Source organism: Pipra filicauda, unplaced genomic scaffold (assembly GCF_003945595.2).
Source record: "Pipra filicauda isolate LSUMZ 115617 unplaced genomic scaffold, ASM394559v2 scaffold91_size2508729_pilon, whole genome shotgun sequence".
Taxonomy (NCBI): domain Eukaryota; kingdom Metazoa; phylum Chordata; class Aves; order Passeriformes; family Pipridae; genus Pipra; species Pipra filicauda.
In genome coordinates, this window is record NW_024105109.1 from 2,467,025 (window position 1) to 2,494,099 (window position 27,075).

Here is a 27,075-nt window from a genome sequence, read left to right on the forward strand (position 1 = left end):
CTATGAGAGCAACCATGGAATTAAAGACATATTCTTTGGAATGTTATGGCATTCAGAGTCCAATGGTTATAGTAATTTAGAAAGCTACATGTAGAGGTTTCTATGCGTTGTCCATTATTTTCAAGTTTTTGCTGAAAGCTTTAGCTTATTGAGGGCATGCAGAGTTGAACTCTACTCATAACCTCCTCAGGAAACCTTTTCCAAGTGTATGTACTGTTCAATATGCCCTAGCTACTTAAATCTTTTCATAGCTTCACAAATATTCGTAGCTTACTTCTTGCAAGAAGTCTTGCTCATACAGCTTCACAGGGGGAAGCTTGTGGAATGAAGTCTTGACACAGCAGTTATGTAAAAAAACCCAAATGCTTTCGAAGTGTGGGAAGAGCAAATTATGTTACTGTATAGTTCCTGCATTTTTCTAATCTATTTTTCATACTGATTTAGTTTGGCCTTGATAAATAGAGCCTACCTCAAAGTTCACCTTGGTCAATTATTACAGTTAAAATTATGCTGGCCAAGTCTTTTTAAAACCTACACAGGAACTCCCTTCACTCCTTCCAAAGCATTGTGTTACAAAACATTTACAAAACACTGTGTGAATTTAGGAAACAATTAGAAGCAGATGCACTGAGATTGTATATGTCAAAAAAATACTGCATACTAGATTCTAAGGCAGACACTTTAAGATAATTTCAGTGTTTTAAATCTTCCTTAGAAAGAGCTAGTTTTTATTCCAAGTTGTCCAACCTACAGAGCAACATATATTTACGTTGCACTTTAGACTCAAGGTTAAACTGATGTAAAGACACAGTAGGCATTTCCTTGCAAACAAAGCATCTGTGAACAGGATGATGTTGAAAAACATTTTATAGGACTCCCATTCCAGCCCCAATTCAATTTTATGGATTGCTAATCAATCGGAAGAGCATTTCAGGGGAGCTAAGTTGTATGGTGACATAAGAAGCTGTAGCCAATTCTAAGTGAAGGAGAATTTGCTCAGAAAGTAGCTGTAAATGGTGAGTTAGTTTGCACTTTCTACCAGTTTAGCTTTCAGTGCATGTGGCTGTCAGACAATGAGGTGGAAGGAATGAGAAGGTGACAGCAGTGAAGATCTTAGTTGAATTCTCCTGCTACATTTTCTGCTTCACAGAGCAAAGTGTGTCCCTGCAATCTTGTAAATATGTTGGCTTTGGCCAGTTAATTTCATCTGGGTGTTTAAGAGCTCAATACCTTTTTTCTGGTTCCGCTTGGTTGCAATAATTTACTTGCTTTTTTACTTGTTCTACATATAACTTATTGTTTATGTCCAATTTAAATGTATTTTGCATCTTTGCTACATCCAAACTCTTATATGCACAACTGCTTACACCAGCTTTGGATATGAACCATTCCCATTTGTTTTCTAGTCTTTCAGTAACTTCTAGTTGTGAGAATATCCCAAATTTAAGTCTTAAAAACAGTATTCTTGAACCAAATCTCAGGGAGAAGGAAGTGACTGTCTTAAGGGGCAGGGTTTTCTTGTTAACATGTGGACTCTTTCGCTCCCAACACTGATGTCAAACTGAAAGGAAAAGTCTCTGTCAGATTCAGCAGGAAAACTGAGTTTTTATTGGAAAGTATGCTTTGACTGATCAAAAAAGTTTAAAATAACTCAAGGGCTAAGGTATTTTTAAGTTGATGTCATAAGGTATCTTTGTGGTCAGTTTTCCTTTAATTTACATCTCTTGCTCTGTTCCTGCTAGAAGCAGTTCAAATAATAGGGCAACCTTTACAATAATAAGGACTCTTTTTCCTAAGGGAAATGGCTTCCAAGACTCACTAAGTGCTCCCTGTTATTGACTACATCACTATATTGTTCTTTCTCCTCATTCACCCAGCAGTACTAAAAGGATTTCTGAACATTTGGAACATTTTTAGATTTGCTGAACTTCCAACAGTGTTTGAAAGGCAGCATGGCTTCATCTTCATTGTCACTTTCTACCAGAGCTCCCATTTCTCTTTACATGACAACTAGAAAATCAGAAGAAAAAACAAACAACAACTCAGAAAATTAGGGGAAAAAATGTGACAAAAGTGTTTCCTCTTGCTCTTCATTTTTGTTAACAACTTTTAGCAGCTCCTTTTTTCCTCTCATGCTTTGTCTCTGCACTTACTGATAAAATACCAAGTGGTGGAAGGTTTAAGGAAAAGAACTGTGTCCTTCAAATAAAACATTTTTCTTGGAAATTTCATTTTGGTTCAAAAAATAATTTTTTCTTGGAAAAACATTTTGATACTTGCTCCTTCTTTTCTAACATCAAGTAGTAGATGATCCCCATAAGGCCAGTCTGATTTACATCTACTTTATCTTCACAATAGGTAATTCATCACTCAGTGAAGCCCACAAGTGAATTGAAGCTTTTTTCCTTCTTTAAAATGCTAAGAGGAGAATTATAAAGCATTAATGTTTAAATTTGGTTATATTTCTGGTTCTCATTTAGAAAAACCCATTTTACTTTATGTCTAAGCCATACACAGCCACATCAGAAGGTAATTCTTTTAATGAATTCATAGCCCTTTTGTGCTAATTGAAAAGGATCATACAGGACTTTCATGGGCACAAAAGTCCTGTATGTACACTAGTTCATTTCTTAAACACATATTCTGAGAGTCTTTTTCAGCCTAGTTTAGAAGAGATGGACAAAAGATTCCACTGACTTTCTGAACAATTAAGCTTCAGAGCTTGATAGCACATATACAGTCTATAGCTGACCAAAGGATGGTGATTCTCTTTGAAACTTTTAAAGTTGAAGGGGTTTGTCTTGTACTGGGGGGGGGGGGGGAACCCAACACAAAACCCAAATGAGTCTGAGTGGGCTTCAATTATAATAATGAAGTTATTTTATTTTTGCTAGTTGTATGAGTATTGACCTGAACTGCAGAGGGGCGCAGAGCCCTTGCTCTGAATTTGTCATTCAGGATTATGTAGCTCAGGGAAACATACCTCTATGTTTCAGACCTCTCTCCCAGTGATAGTGCTCCAGTTGTTTGTTTTCTTCCTTGAAGGCAGAAATCCCTTTCTGTTTCCTCCCTCTGTGATAACTGCTGCACTGCTCTGATGAGTGCTGGCCAGCCCTGTTCACCAGCTCCTTTTGCTAGTAATCTGTGAGACCGTGTACACATTGCAGGGGCATACAGAAACAGGAAAGCTCCTGCTTAGCTTGTGAGTGTGTACGTTAAATATGCACACGCACAAAACCACATCTGGGGTAATTCTGAACAGTTTGTTTGTGAAGCATCATGTAACCACAGAACCATAAAATAATTTAGATCAGTAGGGACCTCTGGCAGTCTAGTCCAATTCCCTGCTCAAAGCAGGTCTGGTTGCCCATGGGTGTCTGGTCAAGTTTTGAACACCTCCAAAGACTGAGCTCCTGCAGCTTCTTTAAGCCCTGTTCAAGTATTTGATTACACTCTTTTTTTTTTTCATAATGTCATATTTGAATTTATGATGTTCCAGCTGATGTTTATTGTCTCTTGCCCTATCAACATTCACCTCTGAGAGGAGACGGCTCCATCTTACTTTTATCCTCTGATCAGATAGTCACAGACAGCAGTAAGGTTTCCCTTTTACCTTCCCTTCTTAGGCCTTAACAGAACCCACTCTCCCAGCCCCTCCTTGCACCCAGGTGCTCCAGCCCCCTGCACAGCCTGGGGGCCACTGTGGCATTTGCTCCAGTAGGTTACACCTGCTCAGATGGCATCAAACTGGTATTTGCTGATGCTTTTCCACAAAAAGGAAAGTATCAGGGGCACCTTTGTGTTGTTGATGAGGTCCTGCCAGTGGGCTGTCTTGTGCAACATGGAAGCAGAAGGTGGAATGATTTTCTCTGCCTCAGTCCCCAGCATGGCTCATGTACAAAGCCTTGCAAGGGGGGCAGTGCAAGTCTCTTTGTCCTGGCCCTCTCATTTTTCTTGAGTTCTCTGTGTCAATCTTTGGTAGCAGAGATATGGTAGCACCACTTTGTAGTGTCTTGGTTCATGTCAGCATGTTAAGAGTACGTTATATCTCATCACAGTATGTGTCAGAGCAGTTGAATGATTTGCTCCTCGCTTTCCTGTATATAGTACTGTGCAGACTGAGGAGTGTAACTACATGGAACTATAGCAATCTTTTCCTTAAAATGGGGATGTGGCAGCTGAGAAAATCTGCCTGTTTTCAGAGATGCAGTGAAGTCTTTGGATCAAAAAAGGACAATAGTCCTTAAGACCTGAGTGTGACTCTCTTCCTGTGAATACAAGTGGTGAAAATTTCATATGTTATACCATTCTGTTTTATTTTTTTTCCTTTTTGTCCTTTTTATAAATAGAAGAGGCCTTACTTACTGTCTTCTGCATGCTCTGGAATGTGGGAATGCTGCATCAATGCACAAATTATAAGTATGACTTTGAGGCAAGAGAAAATTAAAGATATTTATCAAAGTATTTTCATATTTTTTGAGAAAATTGTTGTTGTTGCCAAGTTACCATGCTACCTGAAACAAGCTCTTGGTGGATTTAAGCAAAATATTACAAGTATCACATTCCTTTATTTTCTGTTTAGCTTGTCTTCTTGGGAAGTAACCATGCTTTTATGATTTTTTTAGATAATGGGTTTTTACCCTTCATTCCACTGTTAGCGTCATGTTACTATTTAGAAAGAAATCTAAAGCGGAATGTCATCGTTCAGAGCTTGTTTTCTTTTGAATATCTAATAGCAAATACCAAGTGTCTCAATGCAATACCTAAGCCACCTGATAATACAGAAGCAGCAGCTGAGTTTGTTCTGAATTAAGTGTTTTGTAAGCAAATAAAAGGTACTGTGACTGGCCTTAGTGCAATACACACAGCTGGATAAAGCACAATCTACTTTCAGAGACCAGCTGACAGGGTGTGAGGAGGCAGAAGCAGCTGTAGAGACCTTCATTTGAGCTTCATATGGAGCACAAAACAGAGGCAGGGTACCCTGGGTTCTGCAGCAGCAGTTTTGTTTCCTCTTTCGGCATAATAGACTTGATGTTCCCCTCACTAGCACCACTTCTTTACCCAAGTAGCTTTCTATTTTCTGTCAGAACAAAGGACAGGGTCAAGGTCCTAGCACTGGAGTCCATGCTAGGCTTTGCAGACGTGTGCAAACAAAAGTCAAAGATCAACACTTTTATTAAAACTACTCCTCTGAAAGCACAAACCAAAGAGTTTTCTGCTGCACTATGTTGCTAAGTGTGCAACTTCACTATTAATGTTCAGGAATGTGGGCAGTAACCAGCCTTTTGCCACCTGGTTTGTATAAACTGGAGGTGTGTGTAAAATATCCAGGATCATGGGAAAACTCGGCTAGCAAACGTTCTAGAGGATGGACTGGAGACATGGAAATGGAAGCGTATGGGGTCCAAACTACCCTGACATTGCCTGCCCTGAGCTGAAAATACCAACTCACTGAAGTCATCTGCACTTGGACTTTACTTGACCAGCAGACACAGCTTGCCATGTTGATTTGTGGTTACCTCTGTGCTAAAGCCATCTTACCTGTTCTTGAAATCCATCCCATCCTGGGTCTCAACTAGATAGGCTGTTCTGTACTCAGATTAATTCTGCAGAGAACCAGAGATGTGTTCGTGCATCTGTAACACATGGAGGTCTGTGAGTTGACTCTACTTAGTAGGACTCTAGGAATTGTTTTATGGGACCAGATAGTCTAAATGAATGTGTAGAAGTTTTGAAAACTCCTTCTTTAGAGATGCTAGTCATAAAACCAAGAATTTTTAAGAACTTGTGTTAGCTAAATCCCAAAATCCCATCCACTGGACATCCCGTCTCCTTTCAGAAATGTCACTTGGAATAGTTTCTGAATTGGAGCCAGTAAAAATACGTACCGTGGAACATCTCTATCATCTGAACTAACATTTCAAATTGTATTATTAAGCTCAGAGTAACTGGCCATTTATGTACAGCTGTCGAGCCGATTTAACGAACGGCTTGAATAATTCCAAAAAGTGAAGTGAATAATTCCAACAAGGATGCAAAAGCTGGCATGGAAGTGGGATACAGCCAGTGCCAGCCTCTCTGCATAGTTCAAAGGCATCGGCAGTTTTGTATGCTCATGGGCTGCTCACGAAGTACAGAGTTTACAATAGCCTGAGTAGACATTTTGAAGTTACAATTATGAGTAAAAAGACTGGGTTTGATAATTTGTTTGGTTGGAAAGGGGAGGATTGCATTTTTTAGTACAGCAGTAAACAAGTGCAGAACGTGGGAGGAGAAGATGACTCAGAAAGCACTAAGCGGTAGTCTGATGTTTGTATTATAACATGATAAATGGGCTGTTTTGTATGTATTTCACTGCATATATACACATAGAATGCAGAAGAACCTAATAAAATTATACTAATTGCAGGAATGACAGCAACTCTGCAAGAAAGAAAAATTAATGTTCACCCCACATGGAAAAAGAGATGTATCTTAATTTTGTAGTGTTTTTTCCATGTAGAAAGGAATGATATTTAAGATTTCTTTTTTAATTAAGTCCTAGGCTTTTCTGTCAAATGGCACTTTGTAGAACTCAAGCAATTAAACACAAAAATAAATGCTTTCTTTTGTGGGAAAAAGTTTTTGGGTTGGGGGGTTTCTTCTCCCGGAAGCTCAGGTATTGATTAGTTGTTTTGTTTTTTTTTCAAACTGAGAAAGGTGAAAAATAGAAACAGGAGGATTAGGAGTAGAAATTGTGAACATGGAACATGATGCTGTTATGCAGCTTCCATAAATATCTTAAAACAGAGAAACATGAGTGCAAATGTGTCAGCATTTTGAAGCTAAATCAGGTTTATAAAGAAAGGAAGTATTTTTTAAATTATTTTGGAGACAGTAGATAGTAAAGCTCCTATCTCAACAGGAGAGCTTAACCACCTAATGCTGCAGTTAGATACAGCTTCACATTTTTCCTGAGTTCTCTTTCTTAGGCCTTAAAGATAAGAATTATTCCTCCTGCCCAAACTCAAATGTCTTTTAATGGATTTTAATTGTATTCCACTGTTTGAATGTCTTGGGTTTTTATCCATGTGAAACAACTAAAAAAAATCTATTAATCATTTTATGTCATATTGTTTGAATATAATTTCTTTCAATGTAGTAAAATTTAAGATAGTTCATATCTCTTTAAAGGGGCAAATTTAATTGAGGAGAGTGGCGGAAGTCAGCATTAGCTGGAGTTATGACAATGGTGATTTATGATAGGTGAACATTTTTATCTTCAACTATCATTTCTTGTCATAATATCTCCCCGAAGCAGATGCAATCACACCTTGAGCTGTTTCACTAACTCCTTTCTTACAGAGTCTAGGATGCTAAAGTATTTCACCCAGAGAAAAGTGACTGGAGTGTCTTTCATGCTGTGATGAATGTGCTGAGTTTTAATACCAATTATTTTACTTCATGGACTCAATGACTATATTAATATTGCACTCACTGCTATTACTAAAACTTGTGATAGTAATAAGCTGAGAGAGCATTACACCCAAGTATGCATAGCTTGACTTTACGCAAGTTTCTTTCCTTTCATTATTGTTTTGAGTGGGGAAAGTTTGGAAAAATATATAGATTTAATTTCTCATATCTTTTAAACATGTACCTGGTATATATTATTTTGCATTTTAGCTTAGCAGTTGTATTCACCACAGGGTATGTGTGTTAGAGAAAACCAAAGTGAGGCATAATTTCAGCTCACAAAAGCTGGATTCAATTCAGTTCTGGCCCTGCTTTGACTAGATGATCCCATGAGGTCTCTTCCAGCCTGAATTATTCTATGGTTCAGTGATTTCAGTGCAATATCAATATAGATCCTTTAAGGTCATTAATTTGCATATGATGAGGACGTAACCTTTTGCCAGAGACAGCTTTAGCACTGCTTATCATAACATCAAAGACAAGCATTTTAATCTGAGAAAATATCCTTTGATTTCAATTACAGAATGCATTGCTATTGACATAACATTCTGCTATAAATTTCATTTTATCTTTCTAAGATCATACATTTTTTCCTGTATATTCTATAAAACCATAATTGCCTTTAGAGATCCCTGAAGACCCAGAAATTGCAGAAGAATATTATAAAGATGAGTTTGAATCCTGTTCAGAAGACAGTGAGGAGGAAGAAGATGCAGAAGCATCACAGACTGTCTCTAAGACCAATCACCAGGTATATGTGGCCTTTGAGAAAACAGTGTACACTTGATGCTCATTTTCCATGAGAAAATTGAGTTCGTTCCTGAGAGTTTGTCCTACTGACATTACTGATTTTGTTTTTGTTTTTTTTTTTGGTTAGGAATATGTGTATATATCAATACTATTAATTAATTATAAGTGTATGTATATGTAATTCTTCTGAGAGATTGATGAGAAAGATTCTTGCATTCCTTTAGCATTAAAGATGACTCCCATGAAAGCCTTCAGGTAGATAATTGTCAGGAAACTCCTTGTGACTCTAAAACACTCACATGTTAGCTATGGTTTAAAATAAATTAAAGCTGAAAGTATACTTCAAGCATAGGATCTAAGTTCCAGCTCTAATTCCTGGACAGAGATAGGCACCCCTAGTTGGCCCTTCTTCCTGTCTGTATTAGACATATTTTCTAGGACAGTGTGATGAACTATGAACCTTAACAACTGCAAGACTTGACCAGAAAATCTGTAGACTTTCCCAAGAGTCACAGAAAGTGTTGTGGAGAGAAAACTTATTGCTGAAAAGCTTACAGTAGTTCAGACTGCCACAAGAAAGTCAGGGGTTGCAGTGTGAAGGTTGAAGATTATTGGAAAAGGCACCTAATTTAGATCTGACCAGAATGAGCTGAGTCTTGTCTCCAGTGATCAAGTCTCAGTGAAATCAATAAACTTAAATGCCCAAGGCAGTTCTGAAAATGGATCTTCCTAAGGCACTCAGGAGCAGTTCATTTCTCTCATGGGCCACCAGCTTAAAGCATTGCCTACATTGCCTCTGAATGGTACTGTCTGGTTCTGCTTAGGACCACTTACTTTATTCTGTGTTCATGTGCAAATTTTGCAGAACAGAGTATGATGATTTCTGCATTTCAGGGAACCAACCAAGTGTACTAATGCTCCTCAAAAAATTATAAATAACTCATACTTTTTGAAGATTTTGAACTTATAGCTTCTTTAAGATATAGTTTTTACAGCAAAAGTAAAATGTTGTGTGAGAAATCAGAATACTACTTCTATCACAGTAACAGGGAATTCTGAAGTTGTCTCACCAATAAAACTTGAAGTTTACTCAGAAACAGCTTCATTCCATCTAGAAATGTCCTCCTAGCTTTCAAATTAAACACACAGGATGCCTTAAAATTCAGGAGTGGTTTGTACATTAGTGGTCTAAAGAAATTATCAGTCAATTGTAAAAAAGTGGAATATCTTAGACAATGTTTTTTTTTCAGTTTGCTGAGTTTGTGCTTACCCCCAAGACATAGACATACAGAGAATCTGTTACCCAGAAAGTCTACTACAAGATACTCCTGAGAATGAATTATTGCTCATTTTCATCAGACTCTGAGAAAATATTTTTTTTTTTAATGCCTTTTAAAATTCACATTCAGCTTTCATTGATGGTATCATTAAGTGTCAATCAATAGTGTTTTTGAACAGGCAGACTGCTGCTTAGAATTAACAAAGGGCAGAAGATAAAAATAGATTTCTCAATAATGCAGAATAAATTAGCTGTTGGCCTTCAGATGTGAGCAGCGACAGTCTCTCATGTTGCAGTGACCCAAAATTCAGTGATGGCAAGAACCAACATGGTGGGCTAGAAGAGCCATCTCATTGGCATCCTGTTGTCTCTATCCAGCCCTCCTGGCCCTGAGGCTTTGCTTTACCAGCAGTCTTTGTGCACACAGAGCATTAACCCTCTGTGAACTGGCCTGCACAGACTGACTGGGAAGCACCCCCATGACCATTTGTCTTTTAGGATGTCCTCTATCAAAGAAAATAATTATCTGTGCTTTTCTCATGCTGACCCCAGCACCTTAGACACACGATAAGTGTGTCTCTGGCTACTGACACAATTACCTTTTCTATTTCTTGGAAAGTGAAAATAGTCAATTTTCACTTTCTCAAGTGAAAAATTCTGCAGTAAGTCCAAGGTCAGAGCAGAGTGATCGTAGCTGTGCACATATGAACCTGTGTCTGAACTCACTAAACAGAAAGTCAGTACTGTAAGGGGAAGTAAGAAAGCATAATGCAGGTTAGATGGAATATGCTGAGAGGTCCCTCTTTGATGATTATAAAGGGATCTACAGTTATTTGCATGCACAGGACATCTTCATTCTGGATGTCAGCAGTTGTGTGAGATGAATCCCACTCAAAGATAGGAGGGATCACGCTCAGTATTAATAATAAGCTTGAAATCCTACCGGAATAGCAGAAATGTGCTTCTGCAGTCATTTACTTAATACCAAAACTCCTACTTCTGTTTCTATGATGTATTTCATACTCTCAAACCCTTTCTTCAAAAATACCTTCATAAAGTAAGCTTTTGGAGGTGCGCGCTAACAAAGAAGTCATTCCACTGCAACCATGTAAGGACTTTTAAGCTAGTTGCCATCCTAATTTCTGCAAATCTCTCAAATTTCCAATTCCAAGATTGCTTTACTAGTTATTTCTGTGCAGAGTGTGCAGAATTGCTGCATCTGGTGGCGCTCCCTGGTGACCCCATTACTTCAAACAAGGATTAAAAAAAAATCTCAATGTTCATGAAGTAGCATGAGGGTCAGAAAAGTCATCTAACTGAAAAACAAATTGGGGTGCAAGATGTAGAAAGAGATCTGAGCAATTTGTTCAAGCTATGTTAAGCTCCCACAGATGTCAAGACAGACTGAGAAGTAGTGGCCTTACATGAGATGCAACACCTTCAGTTAAGAAGGTAGAGTTAGGTACTGGAACACTGTAATTTTAAAGGTTTAGGATGGGACCTGAGACAGCTTTTTTTCTCATATTGATACCTTTCAATACAGCCTGTCTGATTTCAGATACATTGTCCAGCATTGGAGTTTAGTGTCCCTTGTTCCTCTGTTTTGGAGCAGGAATGAAGATTGACAGATTTCAAGCAGCAATTTGCTAATTACTTTTCCATCCCTCTCCCTCTTCAAGCCAATGTTTTTTTTCCACATGTTTTTTTCAAGGAGAACCAGTTTCTAATTAGGGGGAAATCAGAGAAGGACAACCTGTTTCTAGAAATATTTTAAAATACAGTGTTTAACAGAGGTTTCATCTTGAGAAGTTGGTGCACAGTGAAGCTTCCATTGGCTTTGATTTAGATGAGATGCTAATTAATGCTCTCTACTGCAGTTTATCACCTTGTTCTTTGTGTTTTCTTTTAGTGACCATAGTAACAAATTCACCCTCTTCTTATGACAAAGTCTACTAATGTGCTACAATAGGTTCCTATTTTAAAATTCTGAGTTGCTTCTGAGATTGTCAGACCAGAAGCTGGCATAAATTATCATAGCTCCAGCAGCTGTGAGTGGTCTGTGTGCTGTCACCCCAAAAATGCTCCACTGGATTCCTAACGCATGCCTTGGTATGGCCTGTGGCTGTTGTTTGTTCTGAATCTGAAATGAGCAAGCATTCATCCACACTGACCCTCACACGTAGGAGTGCCTCTCTTTTGTGTGTCTGTCAGAGTCCCTTCCCTATTCTGTAGGGCTTTGCTTTCTTTGCAAAAAAAGAGGAACATTAAAGAAATACATTAAATAGATAAACATTGAATAAGCGTATTAAATAAAACAGCTAAATCCTTTTTCGTTGCTAAACCCAAGTGGAGAAAAGGCAGGGGTGATGAAAGAGGTGAAAAAGTATCTTTTGCCTTACAGCATAAAGAGAAAAAATCAGCTCTCTTGTTATAATTGGAATAAATGTGATGTCGTGTTGAGAGAAGTCAAAGGTTTTGGAATTAGAGTCTTTATCCCATTAAAAAAAAAAGTTTTAATTAAAGCAATAATAGTCATTTACTATGCTTTTCTCTGTCTGTCTGTAGATTTGTGGTTAACTTAGTAAGAATGAAAATGAAAACAAAAAAAAAGCAAAATTATATTAGCAGAAAATTAATATTAATTTTTAATTTTTAGTGAAAAGTAATAACTTTTTAATGAAGTCTTGTAGGTTCTTTTAATAATTTTTTAGATGTACTGAGAAATTATATCGATAATACTGTCTTAATTCATTATTTAATATGTATTGTATATATAAATGTAATGAATGCATTTTCTAGCATTTCCTGGGCATTTTACTGCTGACTGGCAAAAGCCCCAGCTAAACAAATTGAGATTAACTTGGTCATCTGAGGTAACTCAGGCGCTTCAGGTGGGCTGCAGAACTGGAAACCCTGGTGCTGACTTGATCCAGGATCCCACAGGCTGCTCCAAAAGGGCAAAGAGGCTTCTTCAAATCTACAGCTTTTGTGTTACCTGTTGTGATGGACACCAGGAAGCTGATTCCCATTGTGCTAAAATAGCAGAGCCTGTCTCAAATATTCACTTGGGGTGAAGAGTAGTTAGTTCATGCTCATCCATAACAGCTCCCATTTGCACCAGAAGGTCATTAACCAGCTAGCAGTACTTGCCAACAGTTATTGCTATCCCATTAAGGTATACTGGCAGTTCCTCAGTTTTAGAAATTTAGAATGAGCATTTTGAGTAAGATCACAGAAGAATATAAAGCAGACTGTCCATTGTAGAAGTGGAGGTCCATATTGGTTTTTTTTAAATCCCATTGTTTTCTGTCTAAAAGGCATAGAGTGCTGAATATTTCTTTAAAATACATATTTTTGACATACTTTTTATTAAGATCAAGATTTTGACTTTCAGTTTTAAATTGTCAAGAAATGCCATGTTGTCAAATGTGATATGGCAGCACCTTCTAGAAACCTGGAGTCCAAGTTTCTCTTGCACTTAATAAAATTGTGAGGTACTTCCTAGACAACAATCATTGCTTAAGAACCAGAACTTTAAATTTCATCTGTGTACACAAACAGCATTTCACATGAAAGATATCATGGAAAAACTGTTAACCATCTGGTAACAGAACACTTGAAATAGAAAAGTGCTAAAATCTCTTCTTAACTGAAAATTTTTCAGTTAGTCATTGTTACTAGATGCGTAGATGCAATTACATGAAACATAAGTATTAATTTGCTGTGGACATCTGTCACAAGCATAAGAAATTTTGTCATAGTTAAGAAGCACATACTTGCCTTTTTCAGTGTAATGTTGGTTTAGATATTCCAGGACTAACTGATGGTAAAATGCTGGTGTATTTTCAGAGACTGCACTCCACCCTCCACAGTAAATATATCTTCTTTAAACTCCATGCACAGTTGTTCTAAATACTTGTGTTATGCAAGGAATCTGATGTAAATTGTTTGGATATGACACCATTCCCAAGCCTGGTGTTTTAGGAGAAGAAAACATAGAAAAAGTCCTGGGCAATGTAACTTCTTTGTAGTCTAGTCTTGACACTTTTTGGTGTGATATCCTCTGTGTTTGTGGGATCATACCTCTGGAACATAGTGTTTATATTTAAGTTGGTGTTCACACTAATGCTATTCCTATTTCATTTATTCACAGAACAGTGATATTGAGGCAATGGTTAAGTATTTGGAGAGTGTCCTGAATAATAGCTCATTGGGTAAGATGATATCTCTTCTTTAAACAATATCTGTTCTTTAAATAGCAGCAGTTTTTAGCAGTCTGTACTCATCACAGTCCAATTATTTCCATTTTGCAAAAAAATAACTCAAAAAATGTGATCTTGAAAATTACTTCCTTAATCTACTGCAGAGAAGTATAAATATGCAGAAAGAAAATGCATGCACAGTTAAGTGCTTTTGTTGAAAATAATAAAACCATTAAAGCATGATAGTCAGAGGTGTGGAATGTAGTAACAAAAGCTTTTAAAAACTTGGCTTCTACCATTTTTCTCCAGAGGAAAATATTTGAGGATATGTAAGTTGTTTTATAGTTTTTAGTACTGGCAACAATAAGAGAAAATTAATTAAATTTTTTTTTTTCAAATTATGATCAAGGTTTGGATAATATTTATGTTGCAGTATCTCACTAGAGGTACAGAGAAATCACTGAGACTTTAAGTTTACAATGTAGTCCTAAAATCGCCTGCAAATTCTACATATAAATTCAGAGTTTGAAAGCCTGGTTTCTTGTGGTCAACTCAAAAGCTAAAAAGAAGACATATATGAAAGAAAGCTATTTACTTTGGCTGCCTTAGTCACTGCCCCTGAAGACCACCCAGTTGATCTGTGCCAACAGCAGCCTGTGTGTGAGTTGCACGAAAGCCCAGCTGAGTTCCAAAGGCTCCCATGGGAACTGCAATCTGATTTAGCTGCTTCATTTGCACTCGTTCAGTTGGATAAACCTGACTCAGTATTATCTTGTGGCTCTAAGACTAGAACACAGGGGAATCCTGGGAAGTCCTCCTCCCAGAGGTTCTTCTGAGCTCTGTTTCATCCCTGTTTGTGAGCATGGACTGGTGGGAAGAGAAAGCCAAAGAAGAAGGATGAAAGGGAGCAATCAAAGCTATGGCCAGCATAGTCTTGTAACCACTGGTCATATTCTGGTCCCTTGTCAGGGAGATCCTTACGACTGAAGGAAGGAACATTTACATCCAGTTTCTCTTTGCACTAACAGAAAACTGCTGTCAAATTCTGCAATCAGTTATGCACTTGCAGCATCATTGTCTTCAATTGTTGTTTTAATTAAACAGAGGAGTTATCTCGAAGACTTCTAGGAACAAACCTGAAAATTAGTCAAAGAGCGGTTTTTTAAAAACAGTCTTAGTATTACAGAGATCCTTATTGTCATCTTTTTCCTTTCACTATTAAGAACAAGAAGATGCTTTTTTAAAATTGTAATATTAAAGACTTAAATTGTGCTTTTATTATTAAAAAATCTCGGACCAGTCTGTGCTGAAACTTACAGCCTTTCTCCGAGCTAAGGTAGTAATTAGGTTTGTGTGGTCTGCTCCGAACAAATATCTGTGATGATAGTAAGAAACATATCTTTGTATGCTCAGTGTCACTGAGAAAGTTTAAACTTTTACTATTTTGAGTTCTTCCAGTGTCAAGCTATAAAGCTGCAGTTGGGGTAATTTTTATGTGTTTGCTAATATTCATTTATACTTTGCATATTCTTCACTGGGCTGCAAATTCACGGTACATAAAAATTTTCTGTATATGGGGCATTTTATATAGGTTAGATACTTGTTCTCTTTTTTACCCTAGAGCTAGTTTTGTCCACTTCCAGGCCTGCATTTTTTTAACTACATTGGTTGAATTGAGTTAGTTATAAGTGTGTCTTTCCACACAGAACACTACTATCCATCTGAAAATCCAGGTTGTATGTTACAAGAATAAGTGGAAATAAAACAAAATAGCACAACTAACTAGTCATTAGAAGAACTGCTGAAGAGCTTAAGCAATTAAATCAAAATTTCTGTCAGGACAAGATCAGATGAAGCCTGAATCCTTGCAAACTCAGATCCAGGTGTGTGGTCTGGTGCTAGAAGTTGCAATACCATAATATTGGGCTACAGAGCTACAATATAATAATGGCTACTCCTGAAAACAGTATGGATTTCATGGCAATCATAGAGCAGAAGCAGAAATTTGGCCAGGCCAGAATTTCTTGTAGCGTCTTTCATTGTTAAAGGTATTGTGAAAAAATTATGAGTCATTTCAAGCAGTTGTTAGTGAATAAATAAGTAGGAAAAAACTAGAACTTTTTTTTATGTTAGCAAAGGCTGTGATAAAAAGAATGCAATAAATATACATTTTTTTTCCACAGGTGAAGTTTCTTTAGTATAAACCTCAGTGTTTAAGGGTAAAAGGACTTATGAGGTGACTAAACTTTATCCTCAAGAGGTCCCACAGAATCACTCTGAATACCAGAGCTTTAGTGGTTGCTTTTTTGTTGGCTATACAGGTACATGTGGAATGTATTTGAAATAAGATAGTCCATACTGATAAAAGTTGAAAAATTGGGAAGATCGCAGAAAAGAGCTGCAAAAGGAAAGGGAGTTTGAAAAACAGTTTATTAAGGAGGAGAAGGTTAAGGGCAGTTGGGTCACTTTGTATTGTTTATGAATCAGGAAAACACATCTGATTCTAATCTTTTATACCTTGTACAGAAAGGCATTGTAGGATCTCATGTAGCAGTGAAAGCTGAAGAAAGAAATCTGAAATCCAAATGGAAGTCTATGATTCAGTGGAGATAATAGCTTTACAACAGATAATGACTTACCAAGAGATGCAGTAGATGTCTGTCACCAATTCTTTGGTCATTAGCAGAAATATTTGTAGGAATGCCTTTGGACCACAATGTGTGAAAAGTCTCACCAGATAATGCACCTGTGAATAAGCATTCAGGCAGAGGAATTAGTTTCCTTACAGATCCTCAGTGAGAACCTCAAACTGATGTTCCATCACCTGAAAGGACAAAGACCTTTTGCCCTGTATTGTTCTCTGCAATACTAGACACTGGGAGATACTATTCTGTGAAATACATTTAGAAAGCCACAATACCTGGTTTTGAAAAGTCAGTGCTCTTGTTTCATTTGATTTTATTTAATGAATCAAGAACTATATATTGCATAAAAAATGCAAGTAGTTATCTGGTAGCTTTTTGAAGAAGCTTAGTTCCATGCTCTATGTTGGTAGGCAAACTGCCCAAAGCTGAGTACAAAATATATTATTAATCAAGTAACTGCTTCTAAGAAAATACCTTTGATATAAAAGTTGGTGTGATAATGAATCACTCTAGCAAAATTCTTTGAGGTGTGTTGTAACACCAATGTGTCAAGCTTAGTGGTTTTCACTGAGAACTCATTTTTTTAATGATTAACCACATCTTTGCAGCATCCTACAATCTGCAGTCCTTGCTGCTTTGCAGTACCCAGAAAATCTTATTAAATGGAGGGAAAGATAGATACTAGTTTACATGTAGAGAGTAAGTTTTACTTGGCCAACTGCCTATGTGGAGAGTAGACAAAGCACAAATTATTTAGTCAGAAATCCCTGGGGAAAAAAATCTAAGAAGGATGTCTTTAATAATGAAATGTCAGAGGAGAAGGAAATATTGTAGCAATAAATTTGATTGAACCCACTAAGCAGAAAGAATATGCCGAGCTCTTACTACAGTGATATATCCTGTAATAATAATACCAGAATTTATCTGAGGCCTGTGGTTAAATGTACTCTTTCTTAAGAGAATGCAAAGATTATATTTTCCTTAGGCCAGTGGTGCTCAGGGCATTGATGTTTTTTGGTCTCAAAGCCCCAAAGCCCCAGGTCTGGACCTTAATTCTGTGCCAGCTCACAAAGGAGTGTGCCACCCAGTAATTCATGAGCATTGCTTTTCACAGTGCCTGGGGTTTCCTCAGGGCCATGCTGAGAATAGCTGAATTTTCCAGTGCCGCTAAAGGGATCGAATGCTTACAGACTCCGTGGCAAAATGTATGGACGTGCATGTGTAGTGTTACAGTAAATGATCAGGACATGTTTTTTGCATTAATAGGTGAATTAATTGGTTGCTGGTAACAACTGAGCTTGTAATTTTTCATCTTTTAAGCTTCGTTAACTATATCTCAGTTGTAATACTTAGGCACCAGACAACTATTATCCATTAAGTATAAAGATAAGCTAGGAAAATGTTTTAAAATGTCAAAACATGCCAGATAACAGTCAGGAATCCATTTCTTCTGTGGTCTCTCTCCACGCTTGCTTCCAGGGTTCTGAATCCAGCAGACACTGTGAGCGATTCAGTAAGATCCCTCACAATGGAAAGTTTCAGTCTCAGCATTCAAACGTATGTGATCAGGACCTAGAATTGTGTAAGACATAGGAGCTTAACCCTTGGAAAAGCCATGATTACACGTTCCAGGGAAGCATTCAGTGCTCTCTGGGGTTGTCTATACTGCTCATAGCAGGGGGGTTGATGCAAGCTCCCTCTGCCTCCATGTGATCGATGTTAATGCAATCCAAACTAAATCCCAGCTGAGTCCAAGGTAAAAAGCACTGCTAGGAGAGGAGTGTGTGTTCATTTAGACAAGGCACTGTGTTAATGTGTTTGACTTTTGACTTGTTCATATCGTATGCAGAGCCCTCCCATTCCTGTTCAGAACCTGAGTCCTGTGTGCCACAGCCCACACATTTACACAGGATGTAATCCCACCCTGTTACATCTTCTCCTCTTCTGGGAAGTGAAATCCTAATACTAGGATTCTTCTTATTTTGCAAGAAGCCACTAAAATAGTTGCTTTGTTTAGCTTAACAAATTGGAAGCTGAAATAGGATCTCTTTCCAATTATAAAGAAATGAAAGGAGTATGCAAAAGGGAAGGAAAGAACTGAGTAGAACAAAGAAAATTACTGGCACAGGAGGAAAATGAACATGAACTGGCCAATTAAGAAGTTTATTCAGGAAATAGGAGAGATTTTAGCCACCAGCTCTCCCAGTGAGACTTAGGAATTGTCTTCCAATGGGAGTAATCAGGGCAATAAATGCATAAATTCCTTAGGAAAACCACAGACTTGTATGATGGAATGACTGTATGAAATTGCAGGATATTTGAGCTGATAACCCTGACAGTCCCCTGTGATTCAGTACTTCTGTGTTCCTGTGGATGGATACCTCAGTGGTATGTGAACCTTAGGCCCTTAAATATTGCAACAGCCCAGAAGACCTGCAAACAGAAAAAGTGAGCATCTGTGTTTATGCATATATATATTTCTTATACATATGTGTTTACATATACAGGTATGTTTTTTTATATATATATATATATATATATATATGTGCATACATAAAAAGAGTGCCTTTGTCTGAAGAAGAAAGTGATGTCATAAGTTAGATACTTCCAGTTTACAGTAATGATCAAGCTAAAGGAGAGACTTACCTTCCAGGAAGAATGTTCTCGCTCTTAAAATAAGTGCAAAAACAATGGAAGAAAATGCATATTATCTGGCCAAAATTTTTTTTAAAATATTTATCTGTCCCAGCACTTCCTCAAGTGACTGTCCTTTCTGTTGTAATTCCTTGTATGCTACATGGAAAGAAAATTATTTTTATAATTCTGGTGCCTTTAAGATATAAATCTACTCGTCCCTCAGAAAGGAGTTGCCCTTAATGTGCGTTTAATAAACTAATTCATCTTTAATTAATGTGGCACTACCTTGTGAGAAACAGGAATAGTCTTCCTCCTTCTAACTGCCCTTGATTCTGCAATAGAGCTCAGAGGAGAAGGTGAATAAGGTTATGTGTCTGTGCATTGATTTGTAGGCTCGAGGACTGTCACCGGAGTGTCTCCAGGGGCACCCCAGAAATTCAGAACTCTCAACAGTACTATGGCTGAGACCAAACTGAAACGCATGAGGGAGTAAGTAGCATATTTATGTGTTACCAATATGCAGCCAAAGAATATGGATTTGAAAAACTGCAAAACACAGCAAAGAAAGCCATGTGTTGTTTCCCTACTCCAAAAAAATCCCTTTAACAAAAAGAAGTGGATGGTAAGCTGTTCTTTACAGACTGGATGCCTACTTGCCTCCAGAGAGAATGAAGGTCAACCATTTCTTCTTCTTTTCTTGTAACCTACACAATCACTGACATCCTTCCAGGATCCTGTTTGCCTTCACCGCTGTCAGTGTTGTTCTGAACTTCACTTTCTTTATTAGCACACCAAATTCCCATAAATCACCTGCAGGTATACACATTACCACCATGTTTGCTCCCTAACCCACACTTCTTTCTTGCCTGGAACAAAAGGCAAATGGATTTGTTTTCCGTGATGATACAATGTTTTAAACCAAACACGATTGCTGCTGATGGCTGGGATTTTCAAATGTGACAGAGGAATTTAGATATGCAGTTCCCTTTGAAACTCATTATCTGTTTGTTTTCAGCATTGCTGAAACCCCAGCTTTATTAATAAAAGTTTCAGTTTCTTAATAAAACAAAGATCTGTACTTCCTTCCTAGAATGTACTGGTTGACGTATCTTGAGCCTTTATCTTGATTCAGTAATTTCTGGCTTTCCAAGTTTTATTGCATCCTAATTTAGGTGCTGATCTGATAATCGTAATGATATATATTATTTCTGAACTTAAAGATTCTTTGCAGTGTTGCAAGATTCAACTGCTCTCAGATTGTAAACTCTTTAAAAAAGGGCAGTTTTCTCTTGTGTGGGTGGACAGTGCCAACAGTGTGGTGGATGTTATTGGAATACAAATAAGTTCAAACAGTAAATGCTAATAGTTATTCAAGTGAGTAGTCTAAAGAAAATGAATATAACTGCAACAGCATTGATGGCAATCACTGTTTAAAACCAATCAGCATGTATTCAAGGGAAATACCAATCAAATTTACTTCAGATAGAAGTTATTTGGTTTTGTGGTATTTCAAAATGCAACAGGTCAAAGGGTTTCACTTCATGGCTTAGACTTCATTGTGCAACCAATTGACAGGTCTCAGAGCCTGCCACTTGTATTGCTTTCCATTCTCTTTTCATGGAAACTACTTATGAAAATAAAAAATGTGTCATGTTGTGCCATCTAGTCTCAAGGTGAGGTTGTTTAGTCAAAATATCCACTAATCTTATAGCCTTCACCTTGTGTTCTCATGGTTCCCAGATAAGCCTTAACTATTTGAACTTCATGGTCATTGCTTTTAGGGCTGAGGTATGACTAAGTCACTTGCTTCTTTCAAATTCTGCTTTTCCAGTGCTCTTTCATGCTTTTCATAATTTGTTATGACTCATGTTATTGTTCTTTCTCCAAAATATGCTACAACTATGTCATTTTCTGAATATATAAAGGTGAGCGAGCATGTTAATTGCTTGGAAGGTAAAGTGTTAAGGACCAAGTGAGTGAGCACAGTACCCAGCATGCACATACACAGGAAGATCACTGCAAACTCTGACCCACGTCCAATCTGCACACAGGGCACAGTGGGGGTTTCAGTGGCAAGAGGGAAGTACATTTGGCTGCACAACAACGCATGAAGCCACAGCTGTTCTGCTCATCCCTCAGCAAACTTCACATGATGTGTTTGTTGTATGTCATCCACGCAGCAGTGCCACCTAAGCAAGGCTAATATAATTTAAACTTGTGCAATTCAGTTTTACTCAGGTAGATGCAGGCTTAGGAGGGGGGTCTTCCAGATCAAACTTCTAATGAAAGAGACAATGTGGAGGGGTTGTCCTACAGCAACTGAGTAGCTGGAGTTCTTATAAGGAAAGAGAAAAGAAGAGCAGGGATGATAATGTGGAAATGCAGTGAAATCTGTTTGGGTGTCAAGTCACCGTAGAAAGAGGAGTATGAAGGTTTGGGATTTGCACCATTTTCAGATGCTAGCAACAATAGAGTCTGATGAGGGAGACTTATGTCATGGATTACTCAGAAAGTAAGGTTTGTGCCCACACATTACAGGTGACGTTACTGAAAGAAAGTCTCATTAGCTCCGATAAAATGGTAGATTCATCTAAAATAACAGAGGGTTTAATAGCAAAAGTGCCGTTTAGCCATTTCTAATGGACACATGAATAATGTGGGCTTGCAAATAACTGTAGCAAGACAATTACCTGATCACAGATGTGATGTGCTCATTGCTCGAGTTACTGCAGTGTGCTGCACTGAATGCCTTCTTTGACAGTAGAGAGACGCTGCTTATTAGAGCATCAATTTAGGAGGCTTCTACTGTATTCTTGTATAGGACTTTACACAGATACTCATGTGAGATGGAAGTTGCGCTAAAAGTCTTTACAGGAGTATAGAAGGAAACCATTGATGTCCTTGAATATGGTAGGTAGGAGTCCTTGGTCTCCTCCTATTTTAAGTTACAAAAAAAAAAATAAAAAATAGCTCAGAGCTTAACCTGTAGACATCCTGAGCATGTTTATGATTCAGTCACCAGCTTTCTTCACTACAACCCCTGAATATTTCCCCTTACTATTTCTTTCCAATTCCCATTGCACTCTCGGTTCCAGCATTGTGAATTGCTGTCCTCTCAGTAAAAGCATGATAAAATCACCTACTCCAGTGACAACAATTTCTAGTCTGTTTTATTTGGAATGAGAATTTGTTATAAAGTTAATAACAGAGAGTTACCTTTCAAGCAGAGTTCATTCTCTCCACAAAAATTTCCACTTCAGTGCTAAGCATTTCGATATTGGGATCTGCAGTATCGATAAGGAATCTCCATTTCTTGATTTAACTCCCACAAAGGTTATCTTGAGCTTTTTCTCATTATACTCCTTCCCAGCCTTGCATGTTAACAGTGAGAAGTCAACCAAATATATAAATCAGAGTTGTGTGACTCATATTTCTCATATTTTAAGCTGAGGAGTCATGTTAGATGCAGGAAATAGGAGGAGCCCTTCCTTGGTATTTTCTATCCTGCCCACCATCTAATTCTCATGGTGGTTCTGATCCTTGATGGTACTGGGTAACTTGGTGCATGCCTCAGTCTGAGAAGCATAGCTGTCACACACTATCCAGAACCAGATTACCTTCACCAGAGAGATCCATGAAGAAAAACTAACAACTGTTCCACTGATGCTCCCTTATAGAGACTTTCCAACTGTGCATCTCAGAAGAGAACCACTTCTTCAGAAGCAGCTCTCAAACCAAAGCATTTTTTCTATGTCAGATCAAATTGAAATAGCACCTATTAATTTTTTTCCCCTGAGGTCCATACAAAAACTTAGTACAGTGTTTTGTTCTCCTTTGTGGACGTATCCATGACTAAAATGAGTCATTTTAATAGCCATGAACTTTAATATGCAGTTTAGAATTCAATGAAGTGTTCGTCAGTAAAAGGAAAAGGCTTTTATGCCCCAAATTTTAAGAAAATTAAAATCCTTTAACACAGCAGTGAGCACCTCTTAGTCAGTCCCTGAAGTCTTACACACAGCAGCATACCATGATGAGGCAAAAGACTTCATCATCCCCTGCTGAGCATAAGTAAAGCTGTCTTGCAGAAGTCATGGGGAAAAGGCATTTGGTGATATTTTTATTCTGCTCCTGTGAATGCTCATAACACCATTGGTTCAGACTCATGAGCATTATGCATATATACTTCTTGTGCTTGTGACGTTGGCATCAAATGCATTGTTTATTTTAAAAGTTCAGAAAGAAAGGTTATATTGAAGTCATTGAATAGTCACTGGATATTCTTTAAGTCGTTCTAAAATGCTTACAGTATAGAAGACTTTTTGTATATTTATTTATGCACATTTTTGAATTATGGCAGTAAAGAAAGTATTATTTGATGTAGTATTTTATTAGATATTGGGTGGAGCTTTTTGAGCCTGCTGACACTGGTTTTGTTATTGACGTCACTGAAGGCAACTTTAGGTGAAGACAAAAGCAACAAATATAGAAAACCTAATTGGTTTTTTAGACTTCCATTAAAAAAGTTCTCAGTGACTTGTGAATTGCCATTGACTGTCATGTTGGACGTGCCATGATGCAAACATACTTGAGGAATAAGATGTCTTCTCACAAACAAAAGACATATTTGGTAAGGAAGTTTATTGACACTGGGCTCTCACGGTTTTTTGCAGATGAGTAGAGTACAGGATTCTTGAAGGTATTGATCATGAAATGTTTCTGAGCATTGAATTCCTCTTATGCACACCACAGCTGTTCTGTTCAACACTCCATTTTTTGGTAATGATTTCTGTCTGGTGATCCCAAGACATCTTAAGGCATAACCATAGCTTTTTACATCTCCTGGGCTAAGCCAAAATGTTATTTACAAATCCATCCTCCTTGTCACAGTTTCTCACACTTCATTTTTAAAGGCCAGTCTCCAAATTACTTGAATGAGTTCATTATGGAAACACATTAAACATCTTAGTCCATAAGTTTCTTTTACTGTAAATGTATTTCAAGATAATTGCACCATTATCTTCCAGACCCAAATTTGAAGGAAGTATTTGGGGTTTGCTGTTTTCTGTTTGCTTTACAAGAAAGTGAGAGTACAGTAAACTAACCGGGAGCACTAGGAGAGTTAAACCTGCCTGTATGTGACCAAACTGGGAAATTGGTTTTTGGGTCCTATCAGGAAGAAGTGAGTGAATGCTTCTGGCTTGGAGTCATTGCTGTCCCAAGCAACAACTGAGAAAGTGGAAACAGGTGAATCCTGCCCAAGAAGAAATAAAGGCAAGTGAAACAGTGGGTCCTACCCAGAAGTGTGGGAGTCTTCTGGAGCAGAAGCAGTAGTACGCCCTCAAGGCTAAAGCTGAACCCGAGGGTCTCATGCATTTTCCATGGGTCTTCATTCAACTTCTTCCCATTGTCCATACTCTTCCCCTTTCCGTGTCAAAAAAGGGCAGCCCTTTGTTTTTTACACTTCGTCTCTCCATCCTGCATCTGACATGGGAAAAGCCTGTCACCTGCCAATACCATCACTTCAACAGTCCTTAGCAACTTTACCTTTGTTGTGATGCACCTTGAAATGAATAATGAGAACAAACTCAGTAGTTAGAGTGAGTGTAATAGGGCACAACTAAACTTGATGCATTTTCTTGGAATGCTCATTTTGCAGATTACTTAAACCTCAGGTCTAAACCTTAAAATAATGTGTAATATTTTGTGAATTTACTTAGATATGTAAAGAAAACTCATATTTTTTTCAGCTTCTCTATTGAGCTGCACATCATAGATCCATGAACCATTCTGTTATTCTGAATTTTAAGGGTTTTTTTGTGAGTGGACAGTAATTTTCTAATTGTTTAGCACTAGAGAGAGTTTTTATTCAGTTTGAAAATTGCAGTCCAATAGCAAAACATATAAAATTATAAGTATAGACTAATTTTAAAATGTCAAGGAACAAACACAAAACATTTGGAGAATTAGAGTTATACACCTTTTTGTTTTGCACACAAAGCCTGATTTCCTTAGTTTCTCATGCTGTGCATACATAATGCATAGATTGAGCTGTTCAGTTTTCTAGCACCTTGATTTTGTCAATAGTTTGCAAATGTCAGAGTGCTTTCACGGAGCATTAATTATATAGTCTGTTTTCAATGTGGAACCACTTGAAGAATCTTGACAGTGTTTACTAGAAGCAGCACTGCAACCTTGGGAAGTTTACAGAGGCACTTAGGGGAAATATAGGTAGGGAATATGAAAAGGACATTTACCAAACCCTTGCCAGGACTACCAGTGTGTGTTGTGTCCCATATTGCTTCTGTCTTTATCTACTTGCTACTCTAATACTATAGTTCTCTGTAAGAAAAAAATCTTACTTTTTATTTCTCAGTCATCACATAGTGATTTCTTTCTTTTGTATATGTAAGTCATTAAGGTATATACATCTCACATTCCCTGTGTGGAAGAAAATAAACAATGCACAGCTGGTAGCATAAAAAATAGGGGTAAACCACTGGAGACTGGGTAACATGCAAACTTCCCCTTGCATTGGGAAGAGGTTTGCAGATCCGAAACACCGCATTTGCCATTACTCCAAAGAGAGCAGCCGCCACTTCTGAGGGTGCAGCAGCATCAGAGGTGGCTCTATTGCATGTCTGTCTCCTTCTACAAGGAACCTCCTTGCTGAGCACCTTGTTTTCATGAGGTGTTAGTCTTCAGAGTCTGGAGATACCAAACCAACTGTACTACGTTCACAGTAGTATATGTACCATATTTGTGTTAGCTAGACATGGCCAAAGATTGTGATAAAACCAGAGGATACCAGTATTTGTAAGGCCTAACCTTACTCTTAGTTTTAACATAACACATTAGACATGTATGTCCATTAACATTTTTCTGCAGGAAAATAAAAGGAGTTGAATGTTGGAAAAATGCATTTTAGCTTAGTGACAATTTTTCTGCATCAGTCACATTTCAGAGTGAGCTTGGGTTTTATCTTTTTGAATCTACTAGCTGAAACAAATTATTTAGATAGCATATTAGGATTGTTATGTTTCTGTGAATATTAGTAGTATTCTTTGTTGTTTTTTTTTCATGCTGTATTTTCAGGCATCTAGACGTACAATTCCCAAAAGCAAGCCACATGAGAAGAAATCAGCATTAGCTCTGTATTACCACACAGCTGAACAAAAAAGATGGCAGTTATATTCTTAAACTCTTATGAGAACTGTATATAATTATTGAATTTTCAGAGGTCACTACTGTATCCTCGCATGCCCACATTCACGATGTAGCTGTATATTGTGCTTCTTTTCAAGCACATCTGTCTAAAACAGATGCATTGATAAACAAAGCAAATAGCATCAGGTATGTGTTAAATGTGCCATGAGTTTTTGCTTGACCTTGATTAGTGATGCTGAGTAAATTAAACTAATGACTTTTCAAAGATTCTTTGTATGCCATGACACTGTTAAAAATCAGGATGTTGTTTAAAATAGTTTTAGCAAGACTGGGAAGTCTCGAATTGCATATAAAGAAACTGCAGCCCAGGGAAGTGTGCTTTGGGTGATTCTTCATGGGCACTAAATGGCATGATTCTCACCTATCCTATCTCATGAAGAATAGCTCTATATAAGCAAATATGTTTCCTCTCTCATTTTTAGTATTGGTAGTAAATTTCCTGGTATAGGAAGGAAGACTTTAAAATTGGAATATTCAGGTTTGATTTAAATGGCTATGTTTTGTTGTAATTTGTTTCTTTCTGTGGGAAAAACTAAAAAAACCACCCATTTTCTCTTATGAAAGAGTATCTTCTAAATTCGTAGTAGCTAGACTTCAACTAACAGCTCTAAATTCTAATTAACGCCTCTTCCAAGAGCAGATGTCAGCTTCAATTCCTATTTTAAAAATTCATTTATCTCTCAAAATGAGTTGCATGGGGAATATTATTGTTGATATTTCTTCACCTGTGTGTCTACATCTTTTAATAATAAGATCCTTCCTGGCTTATGGGAAAACATGTCCTAAATATGCTTTAGATTTTGCAGGTCTTTGAAGTAGGACATCAGAGAGTTTTGTTTGCAATCAAATTAAGGTGTTTTAATTAAGGAATTAGGAA

At 37.5% G+C, this 27,075-nt stretch overlaps 1 protein-coding gene and 1 long non-coding RNA gene across 5 annotated transcripts in view; one reads left to right on the forward strand and one right to left on the reverse strand.

Annotated features, from left to right (window-relative positions):
- NEK11 (NIMA related kinase 11) overlaps window positions 1–27,075 on the forward strand; it is an 85,655-nt gene that overhangs the window by 51,489 nt on the left and 7,091 nt on the right. For 2 of the 4 annotated variants that reach the window (XM_027733327.2, XM_027733329.2), the window contains 3 exons: window positions 8,085–8,209; window positions 13,641–13,701; window positions 19,364–19,460. In XM_027733327.2, the coding sequence (XP_027589128.1) occupies window positions 8,085–8,209; window positions 13,641–13,701; window positions 19,364–19,460 (283 nt within the window). The remainder of the gene's footprint in view (window positions 1–8,084; window positions 8,210–13,640; window positions 13,702–19,363; window positions 19,461–27,075) is intronic. The other 2 variants (XM_027733328.2, XM_039391240.1) reach the window with 2 other exon arrangements.
- Window positions 1,443–16,436, reverse strand: LOC120325288. The gene is made up of 3 exons (XR_005567209.1): window positions 16,329–16,436; window positions 5,545–5,639; window positions 1,443–2,010 (listed from the first exon to the last, which is right to left on the reverse strand). It is a non-coding gene; the product is annotated as an uncharacterized LOC120325288 (long non-coding RNA).